General features: G+C 37.9%; 1 protein-coding gene across 9 annotated transcripts in view; it reads right to left on the bottom strand.

Annotated features, from left to right (window-relative positions):
• Nucleotides 1-1,911: 1,911 nt before the first annotated feature.
• Nucleotides 1,912-18,413, bottom strand: part of LOC140480553 (uncharacterized) — a 72,567-nt gene continuing 56,065 nt past the window's right edge. For 8 of the 9 annotated variants that reach the window (XM_072575525.1, XM_072575526.1, XM_072575527.1 and 5 more), the window contains 3 exons: nt 16,340-16,441; nt 8,831-8,954; nt 1,912-5,709 (listed from right to left, as the gene is read on the bottom strand). In XM_072575525.1, the coding sequence (XP_072431626.1) occupies nt 5,504-5,709; nt 8,831-8,954; nt 16,340-16,441 (432 nt within the window). In that variant the 3' untranslated portion in view covers nt 1,912-5,503. The remainder of the gene's footprint in view (nt 5,710-8,830; nt 8,955-16,339; nt 16,442-18,413) is intronic. The other variant, XM_072575534.1, reaches the window with a different exon arrangement.

The raw sequence follows: 18,413 nt of genomic DNA, 5'->3' as shown, positions 1-18,413 counted from the left end.
TCGTCCAGTTCGTGGACCTGTGCCATACCACCGACTTCACTTTCAACAGCAATATGACAGACAAACCAATGGAACACCCATGGGATCTCTTATATCATGGTTCTTAGTAGAGGTAGTAATGCAGAGACTCTAACAAACAGCTTTGTCAACCATCCAACCCAAACTTTGGGTCCGCTACATGGATTACACCTTTGTCATCAATAAACAAAATAAATTATAGGAAACCTTCAAGATCATTCATACTACCCTTACTGGCATACAATTCACTAAAGAGAAGGAAAACAACAACAAAATGCCATTCCTAGATGTCACAGTAGAGTGAACAGCCCATGGAGATCTTCAAAACTGTGTCTACAGGAAAACAACACATACGGATCAAATACTGAACTACAGAAGCAATCATCCCAACATCCACAAACTGAGCTGCATTAGAACATTATTTCAACAAGCCACCACACACTGCAGCACAGAGGAACCATGAAGAGCAGAGGAAAATCACCTATACAGTGTTTAAAAAAAAAATAGGTTCCCAATGAACACAGTCTGCCGATTTCTCAGCAACAAATCCAAACAAGCAGACAAAACCCGCCCAGAAACTCCAGCCATTCTCCCCTACATCAAAGTCATCTTGGAAATGACTGGCAGACTACTCAGACCTCTTGGCACTATGGTAGCCCACAAACCCACCGACACACTAAAACAGTAGCTAATGAACTTGAAAGACCCTGTACAGACAACAAGCAAAACTAATGTCATTTATAAAGTAACTGTAACAAACACTACACTGGACAAACAGGCAGAAATCTAGCCACCAGGATACATAAACATCAACTAGCCACAAAAAGACATGACCCACTCTCACTAGTATCTTTACTTACAGATGAGGAAGGACACCACTTTGATTATGACAACACATCCATCCTAGTTCAAGCCAAATAGAGACATGCGTGAGAATTCCTTGAAGCAAGGCACTCCAACTGGAACTCTATCAACAAACACATTGACTTGGATCCCATTTATCACCCACTGAGGAAAAGAACAGGAAATGACATCAACAACCCAAGGAAACCTAAACACATAAATAAAAAGCGGGCCATACCACTAGTGCTTCACCGGTGGCTCACTGATGATGTTACCTAATGTGGTGACAAAACATCTGAAAACGAACCTTCCAGCTCAGCGAGCAAACTTGTATCCAGAACGTCACTCTGAGCTACAAATCTTCTCAAAATTCATTAGCTTGGACAATATTCATACTTTAAACTTAACTGTCCAAGTTAACATTCACATCAGTAAACACCAGACAATAATTATTTGCAAGGAAAGAGTTTAAGGGCTGAATGATAAGCAATTGGGATTGAAAAATAAAGTTTTGAAAAGTCCAGTAAATAATTATTTATCCAAGAAGGAAGGGGAGATTGGGGCTGGTATGGCAATAAAGAAGTACTTGAACATACTTTGTTCTGAGAAGAGACTGTGGTCTACAGTAAGTCTGACGGGTGGCCATGAATATGCTGACAGGTCTCTCTTTGGAGCAGTGTTGAGAAGGACAAACACAACTAAACCATGCAAGTAAGAGCAGAGCTCAGCCCAAATAAAAAAGACTGAATTGAGAAATTGTAATTTGCCAGGCTTTTTACCCACACGACCAGAAGAATTTATAATAATTTGTGGAATTAAGAACTATACATTTAGGAATATGGAATAACAGTGTCTAACATTATAGCTGACTTCCAACTTTTCATTTTTTTCCCTGAAACTATTAATGTTTATTAATTCTTGATAAGGGAACAATGGTTTGTTTTGTTTTGCAAAAAAATCAATAATAGCTTTGTGTCTTTCCAGCTCTCCTGAGAGATTTGAAATGCCAAATATTTACTTAACTGAGCAAGGGAGAAAATGTTCTGTATACAATGTTCAATTTTCTATTTATTTCGATTCCTTTTATGGTCACAGAAACAAAGAAGCAAAAACACAAATTATTTAGACAATGATGAAACACATTCAAACTTTTCAAAAATTTTAGAAATAAAGTTCAGAACATAGATCACCTCTCCTGCAGATTTACATTTTGAGCATTACTACTGCTTAGCGTCAAAACTTTTAAAAGATAGTAAATGTACAATTTTCACAAAATGATATTCATCGTTCTTCACCGAAAATAGCATTCGTTCCACTTAGCCATGCAATCAATGCAAAAATAACAGCAAAAAAAAACGTTCTTGAGATAATTTGATCGTAACTGCAATCACTATACTCAGTTCGAAAGATATAAAGTATAAATTCAAAATAATTAATCTCCAAAAAACTTTCCAAACAAGGAGAAAAATTCCAATGTACCTAAGATGATATTTTTATGATCTAATATCCTCTGAATTAACTTAGCATATGATACGATTTAGACTTCATGACCTTCAGGTACATGTCACATCACAAATTGTTGACTTGGCCACAGAATACAACGTGCATATTGAAAACTGGCCTAGTTATTTTTAAAAAATTCCATGTAATTTTGAATTTTTTCCCTCACTTCAGTTATATACCAACATAGAGTTTACCTATGGGGAAATTACTACAGGGTGTCTTATATTTTACGATACAAGTATTGGCATTTAATAACAATTTCAATCTGTAAAGAAACTAACATTTCATTGATGAGTTTTCCTGCTGTAACAGTTTGCCTGGATAACTACAAGCCAAACATACTTTGGATCCCAAAAACAAACACTGATTTCACGTGTGACCCAAACATCTAATTCATTAATGTGTTGACTGTTTTGTGGCAAAGGATGGAACTTCTGTTCTAACACTTGCCTAACTCAGATCACACCATAAAATCTATTTCCCTCCAACCAATTACTTCAACACTAACTTACTTCAATTTTGGCTGTAATATAGAATGCATTCTTCTTCAGTTGTCTGTTTACTAGAGCACAAGGCTTGGAGATGCAAAATACTGTATTTTTTAAAACCTCTTTTGTAATTTTATTCTGTTCCATCCTCATAATTCATGGATGCTCATTACCAACTCAATTAGTCATTATACATACAAGTCTTTACAGTGATCATCAGCAAATGAATCAACTGCAGGAAGACACTCCATATGAGATTAGCTCTGACCAAAGTCAATCCTGTTGTGCAAACACTTCAGCAAGAATCCTTGAACCGTGATCAGGAACAGGAATCTCTGTCAATATTTCCCTCCTAACTGATGGATGCCACAATTGATTATGGTGCCCTAATTAAGGCTGGATAACTCAACACTGACTTAGAACGGAACTTGGAACCTTGTTACTGTACATGGAAGAATAATTGACTAAGCAATAAGTGGACCCACTTGCATAATCACTAAAGTAGTTTGGTTGCAAGTTTGAATGGAAAACAAAAAGCATTTTTAAATGCTCTGTTTATCAGGTCTCAAGTATGGAAAGCTTTTTTCTACATGTATATAGTTTAAATGATGGAAATACTGCTTAATTACAGTTTGCAAAACAGTACCATTATTCTCAAGAACATAATTCACTTATGCATAAAACCTTGAATTGTAAATGCACACAAATTTAAATTAATGCCAAATGATTGGAACCAAAACAAATTTACAGGCCAAAAATCACAGTTGCAAATCTAAGATGATAAAAACCTTTGTATTAATATAACAAAACTCTCACTACTTATCTACTCCAAAGTAGACAGATTACTCCAATTCTATTGTTTAATATTGAACATTTCCTACAAGCTGTAGATGTAATGCACAAAATGTAGAATTTAAAAGCTACAGGGAAAATGCAGTATTCAAACAACAGTTAACAAACACTTGCATTAAATAATATAGTCGGCTGAAGGAAATTTCTATTGGGTATTTAAGAACTCCCATTCTTAAACTTAAGTTTTTAAAGTGGTAATCAAGCTAATCAAACAACATTAACAAAAGTTCCAAAGGAATTTGCCTAAAGCGCAAGTGGCTCTAATTTCCAATATTTATTCCATATTAGAAATAACACAGCAATACGTTCAATAAGTCATTTGAAACTGTCTTTCTATACTTCTCTGAATATATTGAGGAGGTTTCTCAAAATGAAGAAGCCACACTCACCCAAATGAACATGCAGCATTTCCCCACCAACAAATTCAAAAATTGTTGTAAAGGACAATTTATAATTCATTGTATGCTATTTAAGTAGCAAGAAAAATAAGATGTTCATAAACCTGTAGATTTAGACAGGTTGTCTAACTTGGCTACATTTTTGCATCACTTACTGTGCATTAAATTTGACTGTCGATTAAAGTATCATGAAACTCATCTGTAGTCATTATTTTGCTTAAAATGTCTACCAAACCAAAGTCCATGAACTGGTGCATCAATGGTCAGCTTTAGCAATTGCATACTTGTCAAGCAAGTCAACAATGGTCAAGGAAAAGCTTTTCTTTTAAGGAAATATTATAAATATAATTTTTCCTTTTTCAGGCTTCCCAGTCAACAATTTCAGAGTGGGGGCATTTTTTCCATATCAATACTAGCTCAAATCTAGTTTCCCCACCCTTCCTTTCTCCAAATTATATCACCTACTGGCATGTGTCAAAGCATCTTAAACTGGGATAATGAGCTGAACGTTATAACGCCACTGTTATTAAATAAAACAGCAGTCTCTAAAGCTTTCCGTCACTGGGGGATGATATAGTTATCTTCTAATTTATGACTAATTTGTTTGAAAAATTCTTACCATTGGAATTGAACATTAAAATACATTAAATGATCTCTAATTGGCTTATGCATATAACTGCTGGTTGCATTATATGTATAAACTCATGAGGAGTACAGAATTGTAGAAAAGCTCTCTCATTTAATTTAAGTAAATATAACATATGGTGCTGGACTGAAATAAATGATTAATCTCATCTCCAACAATTGCTTAGTATCCCTCCAGTATAGGAATGTTGGCATCCAGGGTTCCCATTCCAATCTATCAATAATACCTTCTTACAAGTACACTTCCTTACTTCCATGGACAGGATGAAGCTTCTATAATGTCCATCTTGGTCTAACTGTCAACAGATAATGTGGGTCTTCCATCAACGAATGCTAGTTCCTGCACTTACAAGATGAACAGAGAAACTTGGGAAATAAAAATAACACTGCACTCCTGAAACAAGGCTTTGAGGGCCATCAATTTCTGTACACATTAGTGTTTGATGAGAAAAGAATGCAAGCTATTAAAGCACTACATGTGGGTGGGGTCCAGTGGTATATTATTTCATTGAATTTCAGTTGAATTGTGAGCATGGGTTAGATCTGCAGTCATTACCTTTAAAAGATATCGTGCCCATTTCAGAAACAATACAAAAAGTACACAACATTAAATAAAAAGAAATGGAAGGTGAGGAAAGAAGATACTGAATAAAGATGTACATTAATAGATTGGTTTGTGCTCTGCTATAGCTCTGCTGCATTTAGAACACAGTGCCCAACCATCCTTTATTCTCTTTATACACCCTTGCAATGAACTTAGCGACCAAAGTAGGTATTGGCTAAGTTTACACTTGTGCCCCAGTTCATATACTGACTCCCAGATTTGTCATCTGACGAATAGTCCCTGCCTGAAGAGGGATACATTGCAAAATCTCTGGCAGCAGAAGAGGATAGATATGATGAGGAGTCAAATGATTGCCTCACGTCTGTTGCCAATGTATCCTGTTTCCAATCATAGCCACCTAAAAAAAATTAAAATAGAACAGGAATAGCTTTTGTTAAAATAAACATGGATTGTGATGCCAAGTCTGAAAAAATTATAGTAAGACACTACCAAAAGAGCAAGCAATGCAAGGTAGCATTAAGCACAACAGATTGCATTTTTAATTCAATGGTGAATGAAGCATTTATATCTGACCAATGGTAAATAAACTAAAGTTTCCAAGATTTGACAGCTACAAGTATCAAAATGACAAACCAAATTTGAAACACCACACAATGTGAAAACTGATTAATAGAAACAAATTCCACATGCTATATCAAGAATTATGTGTTGTTGTTTTCATCAGTTCTCTGCCATACAAAGCCTATCAAAGGACAGAGATAAGTCCAATTACTGGCTAGCTTAGAAAAGTTCAGATTAGAACATAGTCCTATTTATATTGCCATCTTGCACTTGTATGTAGATCTGGTTGAAGCAGTTCCTGAGTTAGGAATATGCATTCAACCCACTGAATTTAAAAGCTGTGATTTTGAGCAGTATTCTTGTATGGTGGTAACAATTAGTGGCACTTGATGGCACAAATATTTGGCCATCTTTGGGTAGATCTTTGAGGCTAAATCCCTCAGGGTGCAGTGACTATGAGACCAGCGGTCCTCAAGCACTTTGATCTTGAAATATTTGTTCTGATTTCCTTTGGTTGAGGATAGGTCTACGTCTCTGCCCTTGGAAATTACCAGCAACAGGTGCAGGAAGAATACTATTCTTCTGTCCTTGAAGCAGATCTTTAAGGTGAAAGGTGTAATTACCTTACTACGTTTCACCCTTTACTCACCAGTGCCACACCATCAGAATGCTCATTTAATACTTGAGAGAGAAACCTGCAGCATTGGTGTCTCTGACTCAATCACAGGCTTTAATTTAAAAAGTAGTAGGTACGCCAAACACCATTCCATAGTGCTCTAGAACAAAAAGAATGTTCCATTTTCTTAGCACACATTTCAGTTGAAGTGAGGGTACTTAAAACTAGTGAAAGAGAATCCTTTCTTCAAAGTAGGTTCACCATTATGTGGTGGACTTTAGGCCTGTGTTGAATAGTCTCTGAAGTGTCCCAAGTTACCAGTTCTTAGTCAAATAATCAAACCTTTGGTAACAATTGACAGATGCATAAGCACATTTGAAGTGCAAGGAACTAGCCAAAAAAGGGCAAACTGAATTTCAGTTTCAGTTGTAAATTGATGCCTTCAAATGTATTTTAGTTGACTTCAAATGTCAATATACATCATGATGATTCTGAATAAAAAGTAAGCACTTGCGTATTAACTTTTCAGATGGAGGAAAAACATTTGGGGAATGTGTTCAGTAGCTAGTAGTTCAAGCTTGCAATGGAACAAATTTATAAAAATTCATTAATTAGAAGTAAAAGGGAACTGGAACGTTTCCAGAGTGCTCTATGCTCCTCATGGATTGCATCTTATGCAAATTAGTAACTTCTGCTGACTGTCAAACACCATTTTGCACATGGTCTCGATATAGTTATTATTGTTCAACAAACTAAAGCAAACCTACATATTGTTTGAAGAGGCATCTTGATTAAATGCACTCACTATCAAGAGACACAGGACTTGGAAAACCCTGCTTCAGCAAATGCAGAAAATCACAAGCACCATTACCTTCTCCCAATTATCATTATGTAAAAGGTACGTCTGTGCTTCCCTGATGAGCTCCAGAAAAGTGGAACTCAAAACAGATTTGTGATCTCTCTGCATTGCTTAATACTGATAAAGTTAGGTGGTGCTGACACTCAGTAGCTGGCCAGAAAAAAAGTCCTGCAGGAACACAATCTGGCTCCATGCATTTGAAGGCAGGTGGAGAAGGACAACTCAAGAAACCTTCAAAAACGTCAGTCTGATTCTATACAATCCCTGACATTACAGAATGCAATCAGTACCTGACTACCACAGAATGCCACTGACAACACTTTCTTGATGTGAAAGTGATACAAGGTTGAATCCATTTCTTCACTAAAGCTCAAGAAATTTGACACAAAAGGCTTGAGAAAACTCCCATGTCATGAAGAAATGGTTTTCTTCCTTGATACAGAAGATAGCATTCTGTTAGGTTCTCTCATGAATGTTAGGGTAGAGTATTTTGATGATTGCAACAAAAATGTATGGAATTGCTTGATTCTGATCATAGTGCCTCCAACAGTTGGCACTGCTTGTGTGCATGGCTTCAACAATTTTGTCTGAAAGAACCAGTGAAGCTCTTGCACATTCCAATTTGATGTTGGAATGGGAAGATTTTGTAGCTGAAAGTACAACTTCAAGTCCAGTAACAGCAGCTGGCCCCCAAGATACAATAAAGTTGGCATGAAAAAGATGGATCTTCAGCAGCTGATGTACCAAAGATCATTGCAGCATGTAATATTGCTGTGGAGTTTTTAAAGATATTGGGACCCATTGATGATGGTGGTGCCTCTATAGCCTCTACATGATTTAACATTGAGACTTTCAAATTATGAAAAAACAAGACTCACTCCAACTGCAGGGTGCAAAGGGGAAATTTTGCAGGTGGAAACTCAGCTTCAAATCCACTTGGAGCAATTATTCCCAAGGCAAGGTAAACCCGTCATGGATAAATATATGGATTTCAGGCAACTGAATGTTCACCCAAGATCAGCTAATCTACAAAAGCAACTGATTAGTGTAGCTTTTGTCAGCTGTTTCTTGCACAATGTGGATCCCAGTGTTGGGTCCATGACCTTGAACCACACTGATACGGCAGAGAGCAGCACAGGTTCAGGTCTAGAAAAATGCCCTTCAGATAGCATTTCTTAAACTAATCCAAAGGTTGGACTAGGTTGACTAAGGCAGATCAAGTCCCAGCTAATTATAAGAACCTGAATTTATGATCCAGCATAGAAACAAGGATTTCAATGGCTTTTGACCATAGCTTCAGATGCTGTCTATTACAATTGCTACTATCCTACTTACCTTAAAATCCAAGCTAAATTTCAGATAAAATCCTCAATTGGTCAACCACACTTAATGCAATGAAACCAGTGAGGTAAGAGGTAATATGGTTTGTCTAATGGCACCTGTAAATAGAGATGCTGCTGATAATTTTCAAATCTGAATTACCTCTGGGGCTTTCTGAGCCTCGTACTGCAGAAGCTGATGCATCAGGATTATATCTGGAATAGTCATCTGGTGTACCGGTGGATCTTGCAGTTCTCTGATCCAATGTAGCCCTCATGGCTGGGTCCTTTGAGGTTGGGCAAGGGAAAAAAGGTTTGAAATGGGATACAGCAAGAACTATTTAGACACTGTTTAGTTAAAAACAAAGCATAAGAACATTTTTTTTTCCAAAAGAAGAAACCTAGTCTAATTTATTTATTACAACTTAAAATGTCGAAGCATTTTAGGCTGACAGTAAATAAAGTTCACTGGGATTATCTGTCAATTTGGTAATCAATTTGAGATCAGAATATGAAACTTGAGTTCAATGAAACAAATAAAAACAGATCCCAAGCAGTACTGATTTTCAAAAGTTCTTTATTCAATTTAGTTGAAATAAAGCTAATTGTGGAATTAGCAGCAAAAACTGAAGCAAAAATTTCAAAATAAAAAGTTTTCTTCCAAAAGCCGTCTTTGAAAGATCCAGTTTGTAGTGTGATCAATACATCAATGGGAGAACAAAGAATATTAAAATTGAGACAAATTTCCTATTCTGTTTCAAGACTCTGCATAGAGAGAACAAGGTAGAAAGTAGCAGCAGTTCTGTTCGAAAAGCAAAGGAGAAGTTGATGAAATCATCACCGTATAGAACTCTCCACTTGCTCAAGATGAGCCATATTCTTGAAAAATTATCAGGGAGTCAAGTTAGCTTGTGAATGACTTGAGTTAACTGGAGTTCAACAACAATACCTGTAAAATACTGCAGTAAATGCTAATTTTATTCAGCACTTTCTTTTTCTCTGGCAGGAGTTCCTACAAACAATAAGAGTTCTAAAGATATTAAGTTTCAACTAACCATATGAAACTTCTTTTGCACATGATAGCTTTGTAAGACTCAATGGACTTCTCGGTTGTTCTGTAAAGTATCATTGGCCAGGAGTGAAAGTTGAATATAATACTCAAAAGTATCCAATACAATTGCCTCACATAGATCAACCATGAGATTATGAACAGAATTATCAAGAACCAAAAACTCACTGATATGAAAGATAAGATTGTCTTCTGTTTGCCAAAGTTTAAGTGGGGAAAAAAAATAAATGAAACAAAGAATATTTTGAAGATTGGGATATACTACCCCAAACTTGTTTGAAATTAAAACTTTAGTAAACCATATTCCACATTAGCATGAGGTACATGATTGGGTGCTTAATTACAATGGGCAATTTCAGAATAAAGGACATCAAATTTAGCTTAGTTGTTATTGTTACGGTAAATTAAAATAGTTAACACGACAGCTATTCGATGTGCAGAAACTGTCGCTGGTGTGGATCATTTTAACATCAGCACTGCAAATCAGAATGGGCATCAACAGTAAAATGAACTGACAGAAAAGTTAGCCATCTTTCAGGTCTACTCAAGATTTATGTCAACTAATTCCACTTCACGATATACCTTTATGCAGAAAAAAGGAAGCAGACTTCTAGATTGACAAAGTTCATCCAACTGTAACATATCAACAAGCTTATTCAAGATTATATTCCCAAGAACGATGATAACCATCTTACTTTTCCTAAATTTTTAAAAGAACTAGTTTGAATTTTAGAGCAGGAGCAGCAGTTTGAAGCATTCTGGCGACAGTGGAGGGAAATAAATAACTTGCATAAAGTTGTAGAGATGTTAAAAGAACAGAGGAACTCGACTGAAACCAAGAGCAATGTGTATAGGCCGACAAAAGAACCACTGGAGATAAGTCTCTTGGTAAGCCAAAGTAAAAATCGGGAAACCTCCTTCCATCGGGCACAGTTAAATTGAACCTGGGCAGAGTTTGGGTTGTTTCCTAATCATTCTCGAACCAAATTCAAAAACTGGCTGCTCGTCTCTGCTGCACATTAAGATTCTTGCAAAAATTTGCTTCTGAATTCAGAATGATAATGCACACCTTCCAGCTGCCATCTCACTTGAATGAATGGGAGGACTGTTAGAATATTCCAAGTTCAAATCCCGTTCCAAGATTGAGCATACGATATAGACTTCCACAACAGCACACCTAGAAGAATGTGACTGTCACAAGTGCTATCCTTATGAACATGCTGTTACGGTCAATGTTCAAATTGCGTTGCACTTTGTGAAATGCAGAATTTGCCAAGTGTTTTCTTTTGAACACTGAGTAGGAAAAAACTGCATCAGGTCATTGAGGTTATTGTCTTTGTGGTGAAACTGTGTTGTACAAAATGGCTGCTAGTTGTATGCTTGGTATGTCACAACCCTTTCAAATAATTTCTTGGAAAGGAAGCATTTTTGATATTATGTATGGCAATGCACAACATATGCATTTTCTTTCTTCCTTTACGCTAAAATAGTTACATGATAATTCAGTCCAAAAATAGGGATAAAATTAATTGCTGTATTTTAGGCATTTGCAGCAAGCTTAGTGATTGCAAGAGATTAAAGCACCAGTAACACCTACACAAGAACCTCATCTGGAATTTAGAAGACATATCATAACTACAACTATTGAGATGAAAGAAGAGGGCTGTTGATATGTACCAGATTGGACTAATCTAAAAAAAACATTATGCCTGGAAGTATTACATACCAAGCAACATCTTCCTCTCCATACAGGACAGAAAGAAAAGCTACATTCTTTCCATTGAGCTCAAGCAAAGGACCATCAGTCTACCACTGGAAAATTGGCTCTGCTGGTGGAGTAAGCTAAAGCTAACATAAACATGAATATTTACCTTAATGTTCCATGAAGCAATCTTAAGAACTGGTACTGCTTAAAAGTATCTAAGTTACCTGTGTTGGCTAAGGTTACTAAAATAGTAATGATCATCAGTTCTGAAACAATCCAGATAATTGTGCAGGAGGAAATAGTCTGCACACTAAAGGATTAGTTGGCACAAATTTTACCTTAGCAAGTGATTTCAAAGAGATGACAATAGAAACAGAGATCTGATACAGTTGGTATTAATATCTCAACTGAGAAGAAGTGCCAGGTAATAACATCTGTAGAACTGAACACAGGACAAAGACTCCGTCCCAGCCAAAAACCGATGAAGCATTTACAAAACTTCTTCATCTTTTAATTCCAGTTAGTACGGAATGATTCCTTTCGTAAGGCAGGAAATCAAATCGGATTTGATTTTGCACCTGGCACAAAATACATTTCAGAATGTGTACCAAGCTGATTTGTTGTATTAAGAATTAATAACAAAGTTTCAGTGCCGATAGATTTTGGAAAATTTGACATATACAGAATCCATTCAGTTGCAAGTTGTCCTGTTGTGAAAAATTGTTAAAGGAAGAGCTCGATTTGTCTTGGTGCATTTCCTCTTACATTGTATTATGGTCATTCATTTGTCAAGAATGGAAGAGTGCGCAAAACAGGTGCACACAAAACAACAAAAAACTGATTCCACCAAACTGATGGAAGACCTGCTCATTACACAGGATTACACAGCAAAATCATTTAATAAAAAACATTTAATAAAAATCGGACATTTTATTCATACATGCTAGAAACAGCTATTGTGAATTTTTACAGAAGACAATCAAGTTCATAATTTTGGAAACAGAGTTGGGGCCATCACAATCTTGATGCAATGTAGTTGATGACAGTCTGGAAACAGCACTTATTTAATCCACCTCAAAGCAATTCTTCTGTACTTTGCAATGCTAGACCCATTATTACCTCGTTCCAGCTTTGACATAGTGATTGTAGAAAGATACAATACTTGGTATATCAAATTCCCTATTCTTTGGGGAAATTGAAAATTGTGACTTTAAGCGAAGTGTGGTTTACCATAAGAATTAACATTAAAGTCAGAGTTTGTTTTCTTGGGGTCTTTCTTATCCAGTAAAAACAATGTTGAGATACTGTATCATACTTGCGCAACACTGCACTCCTAGCTGAAATAATCAACAAAGTAAAATGCGTCACACAATCAAAAATATTTTTTAAAACAGCAAACTTTTTATTAACCAGTACCTGTGGGACCAGGAATGTACCAGTTGATCAAGAGATCCACGTAATCATTGTAAAAACAGAAGCTAAATAACAGAAATATAATGCGGGGGGTATACACATCACTGCTATACTTTATTTACAGCATAAATCACTTAAATGAGAATGCAACTTTGCGTTTAATAAGTTACTGGCAGCCAGCTTTCTCACTTACAAGCTCTCACAAGTTTCGACCTTCAACTGACTCCTTGGATCACTATGATACAGCAAATTTTTGGTATTTGAAGTATATATATTATGCCAGTTTATCGAGTGGTGCCGGTTCAAATAAAGTTTATAGTATTACTATTAGATTGACCAGACTCCATCTAGTGGCATAAGTTGGTTGCAGATGGATGCCAAAGACCAAACCACAGCCACAAGGAGTCCAATATCTCAATCCAAATCCAGGAGCGAATCACAGCCAGTAGTAAAGAGAAGGTCAGAAAACAAAAAAAAACTGAGGATGCTGTAAATCTGCAAGTGGGAGGCAATATTAAATAAAACCACTTGTGACTGAAATTTGAAATTGATTAATATAAACGGAACACCAATAATGTACTGCTTTTTATCATAAGATTTTTCAAATCTTCGTCATTCCAAAAGGTAAAAGGAATTATTGACTAGTTGTTGCTAATTACCTTTTAATTAAACTATGAATGCTAACCGAATCAAAAGCAGCACATTAGATCAAAATACTTACCTCACAAATGCCATTAAACTTTTAAGGCTGCTTGTATTGAATTAGAGAAGCATCAATAAACTCACATTAAATTGGTGTTAAACCTAAGTGGTATCATTCAGCTACAAGCACACTGTGATCATTAACTGAGGACTGTGCATACGGGAACAATAAACATTCATTCATAAGAACTTGTTTAGGGTGTAGGTTTGCTCGCTGAGCTGTAGGTTTGATATCCAGACGTTTCATTACCTGGCTAGGTAACATCATCAGTGGCGACCTCCAAGTGAAGCGAAGCTGTTGTCTCTTGCTTTCTATTTATATCTTTCTCCTGGATGGGGTTCCTGGGGTTTGTGGTGATGTCATTTCCTGTTCGTTTTCTGAGGGGTCAATAGATAGTATCTAGATCTATGTGTTTGTTTATGGCGTTGTGGTTGGAGTGCCAGGCCTCGAGGAATTCTCCGACATGTCCTTGCTTAGCCTGTCCCAGTCGAAATGGTGGTTTTTTTCATCCGTGTGTAGGGCTACGAGGAGAGAGGATCGTGTCTTTTTGTGGCTAGCTGGTGTTCGCGTAACCTGGTGGCTAACTTTCTTCTTGTTTGTCCTATGTAAGTGTTTGTGGCAGTCCCTGCATGGAATTTTTTAGATGACGTTGGTTTTATCCATGGGTTGTACTGGGTCTTTTAAGTTTGTGAGCCTTTGATTGAGAGTGTTGGTGGGTTTGTGTGCTACTAGGATTCCGAGGGGTCTAAGTAGTCTGGCTGTCATTTCTGAGACTTCTTTGATGTATGTTAAGGTGGTTAGGGCTTCTGGCTGTGTTAGGTCTGCTTGTCGTGGCTGGTTCCTGAGGAATCTGTGGACTGTATTTTTTGAGTATCTGTTCTTCTTGAATATGTTGTATAGGTGGTCCTCCTCTGTTTTCCGAAGTTTGCCTGTTCTGCAGTGTGTGGTGGCTCGTTGGAATAGTGTTCTGATACAGCTTTGTTTGTGTGTGTTGGGATGGTTGCTGGTGCAGTTAAGTATTTGGTCAGTGTTTGTCGGTTTTCTGTATACGTAGGTTTGTAGTTCTCTGTTGTCCTTTCTTTCGACTGTGACGTCCAGGAATGCTAGTTGTTGTCGGTTTCTCCCTCCTTAGTGAGATTTATGCCTGTGAGGGTATTGTTGATGATGTTAAATGTCTCTTCTACCTTGTTTCGTTTTGTGATGTCAAAGGTGTCATCTACGTAGTGGACCCAGATTTTTGGTTTGATGGTTGGTAGGGCTGTTTGTTCTAGTCTTTGCATTACCGTTCAGAAATGACAGCCAGACTACTGAGACCTCTCTGAATCCTAGTAGCACACAAACCCACCAACACTCTCAAACAAAAGCTAACAAACTTAAAAGACCCAGTACAACCCATGGACAAAACCAACGTCATCTACAAAATTCCATGCAAGGACTGCCACAAACACTACGTAAAACGAACAGGAAGAAAGTTAGCCACCAGGATACATGAACACCAGCTAGCCACAGAAAGACACAACCCTCTCTCCCTCGTAGCCCTACACACGGAGGGAAACAAAACCACCATTTCGACTGGGACAACACATCTATCCTGAGACAGGCTAAGCAAAGACATACCGGAGAATTCCTCAAGGCCTGGCACTCCAACCACAACACCATAAACAAACACATAGATCTAGATACTATCTATTGACCCCTCAGAAAATGAACAGGAAATGACATCACCACAAACCCCAGGAACCCCATCCAGGACAAATATATAAATAGAAAGCAGGAAACAACAGCTTCGCTTCACTTGGAGGTCGCCACTGATGATGTTACCCGGCTAGGTAATGAAACGTCTGGATACCAAACCTACAGCTCAGCAAGCACACCTACACCCTAAACCTCAACCTGAGCTACAAACCTTCACAAACCTTGCAATAAGAACTTGTGTCATATGCTTAAAGTAGGACCTATGAATTAACAAAATGGAAGAGACAAGATAACTTGCCGTTGTATTCCTTCAGGCAGAGAAGCTGATGAGGCGCCTGACTGAAGTGCACAAAGCTATGAATGGGCACAGATAGGACAGTTAGGAAGAAATATATCACTTTTGTGGAGGGACCAATAACCAAGGGACTAAGTTTTAAATTAAGGAGCAGGTAGCCTGGAGGGGATATGATGAAAAAAATCATCATTTGGGGGAACTCACTGTCTAAAACAGTAGAGTCAGGAATCCTCAAGACATTTTTTGCAGAAGCATTTAGATGAGCATTTGAGAGGCCACATTATACATCGCTACGAGCCAGGTGCTGGAAAATGGCACAATATATCAAAAAGCCTTTTTCTGTGCTCGAAAGCTTAGACATAAAGTATAGACATTAAACACTGAATTTAATGCCACATGTCAAAGCATTGATGTTGCTTCTTCATTCAAACTTCTATTTTCTGCGCATGGCCAGATGTTGCCATGCAGCTGCACAACTTGAAGGAAATGTTGTTTATGAATGGCATTTTAGTTTGGATAAAGCTCATTCCAATTACTGGGTGAAAACACAGCAGATTGTTCTTAGTGACTGCATTTAGGTTAACCATGCGTAGTTGCAGCATTGGTGTAGAGCAAAAATGCTGAAATCAATTGCCAGAAATTAAAATTCAACACTCAAGCTACAAAGCAAATCACATATTACCACCGACAACAGAAACAGCAACTGCTGTGAAAACAGACCACAACTTGGAAGAGACACCTTAACAATTGCCATTCATAGATTATCCATTAGAATAATTTCAAAGTACTCACAGATTCCTTCTTTTGGTAATAACTGATCAATGCATCTTTGAAAGCCTTTGTAACCTTCAGAACAAAACTTGCATCATCTTCACTTTTTATCTGAAAGCTTTGCTGTAAATAAACACAAAATCACATTTCCCCACTTCACTCAGGAATAATAAATTATTCAACTTTGAAACAATTTCTTGTACAGTTGGGAATTCAGTAACCAGAACTAGTCACAGTAATCCATATGTGACTTCCTCCCACTGGTGTAATTGCTCAGCTTCTTTTTCAGAAATACTATCGCCTGAAATACCATTCACCAGGCTGAGTGTAACACTTCAAAGAGATTGTTGATTTAAATTTATTCTAAACCTACAATGTCGAAATCAATACACATAAGGAAATTAGGAAATGGCAGACACATTGAACAGAAATTGTGTGCGCCTTCACTGCAGAAGACACAAACAAACAGAGCAGAAATACTTGTAAATAATGCACTGCAAGGCAAGGAAAAACTTAAAAGTACAATTACCAGGGCAAGGATGCTGAGAAAATTATTCGATTGAAAGTCTGACAGGTCACCAGAAGTTGATGGACTTCATCCGAGCATCTTGAAAGAAGTGGATGCGGAGATAGCAGATGCATTTGTTTCAATTTTCCAAAACTTCCTTGATTCAGGAAAGCCAAAAACATGGGGGCAGCACAGAAGACCTCATTACACAGGAGTCCTTTCCCTTTACAATCATGGATCTGGCATTTAGCATGTTGCATTCATCAGGTCTGAACCAGAGGAGGTTAAGATAGTTCATGGGCTCCATATAGAGTCATAGAGATGTACAGCATGGAAACAGACTCTTCGGTCCAACCCGTCCATGCCGACCAGATATCCTAACCCAATCTAGTCCCACCTGTCAGCACCTGGCCCATATCCCTCCAAACCCTTCCTATTCATACACCCATCCAAATGCCTCTTAAATGTTGCAATTGTACCAGCCTCTGCCACATCCTCTGGCTGCTCATTCCATACACGTACCACTCTCTGCATGAAAAAGTGGCCCCTTCAGTCTCTTTTAGATCTTTCCCCTCTCATCCTAAACCTATGCCCTCTAGTTCTGGACTCCCCAATCCCAGGGAAAAGACTTTGTCTATTTATCCTATCTGTACCCCTCATAATTTTATAAACCTCTATAAGGTCACCCCTCAGCATCCGACGCTCTAGGGAAAACAGCCCCAGCCTGTTCAGCCTCTCCCTGTAGCTCTGATCCTCCAACCCTGGCAACATCCTTGTAAATCTTTTCTGAACCCTTTCAAGTTTCACATCTTTCCGATAGGAAGAGGACCAGAATTGCATACAATATTCCAATAGTGGCCTAACCAATGTCCTGTACAGCTGCAACATGGCCTCCCAACTCCTGTACTCAATACACTGACCAATAAAGGAAAGCATACCAAACGCCGCCTTCACAATCCTATCTACCTGCGACTCCACTTTCAAGGAGCTATGAACCTGCACTCCAAGGTCTCTTTGTTCAGCAACACTCCCTAGGACCTTACCTAGGGAGTATAAGTTCTGCTGAGAGTTGCTTTCCCAAAATGCAGCACCTCGCATTTATCTGAATTAAACTCCATCTGCCACTTCTCAGCCCATTGGCCCATCTGGTCCAGGTTCTGTTGTAATCTGAGGTAACCCTCTTCGCTGTCCACTACATCTCCAATTTTGGTGTCATCTGCAAATTTACTAACTGTACCTCTTATGCTCGCATCCAAATCATTTATGTAAATGACAAAAAGTAGAGGGCCCAGCACCGATCCTTGTGGCACTCCACTGGTCACAGGCCTCCAGTCTGAAAAACAATCCTCCACCACCACCCTGTCTTCTACCTTTGAGCCAGTTCTGTTTCCAAATGGCTAGTTCTCCCTGTATTCCACGAGATCTAAGCTTGCTAATCAGTCTCCAATGGGGAACCTTGTCGAATGCCTTACTGAAGTCCATATAGATCACATCTACTGTTCTGCCCTCATCAATCTTCTTTGTTACTTCTTCAAAAAACTCAATCAAGTTTGTGAGACATGATTTCCTACGCACAAGGCCATGATG

Source organism: Chiloscyllium punctatum, chromosome 8 (genome assembly GCF_047496795.1).
Source record: "Chiloscyllium punctatum isolate Juve2018m chromosome 8, sChiPun1.3, whole genome shotgun sequence".
Taxonomy (NCBI): Eukaryota; Metazoa; Chordata; class Chondrichthyes; order Orectolobiformes; family Hemiscylliidae; genus Chiloscyllium; species Chiloscyllium punctatum.
Note: the sequence above shows the minus strand (reverse complement) of the source record. Positions and strands in the feature narration are given on the sequence as shown.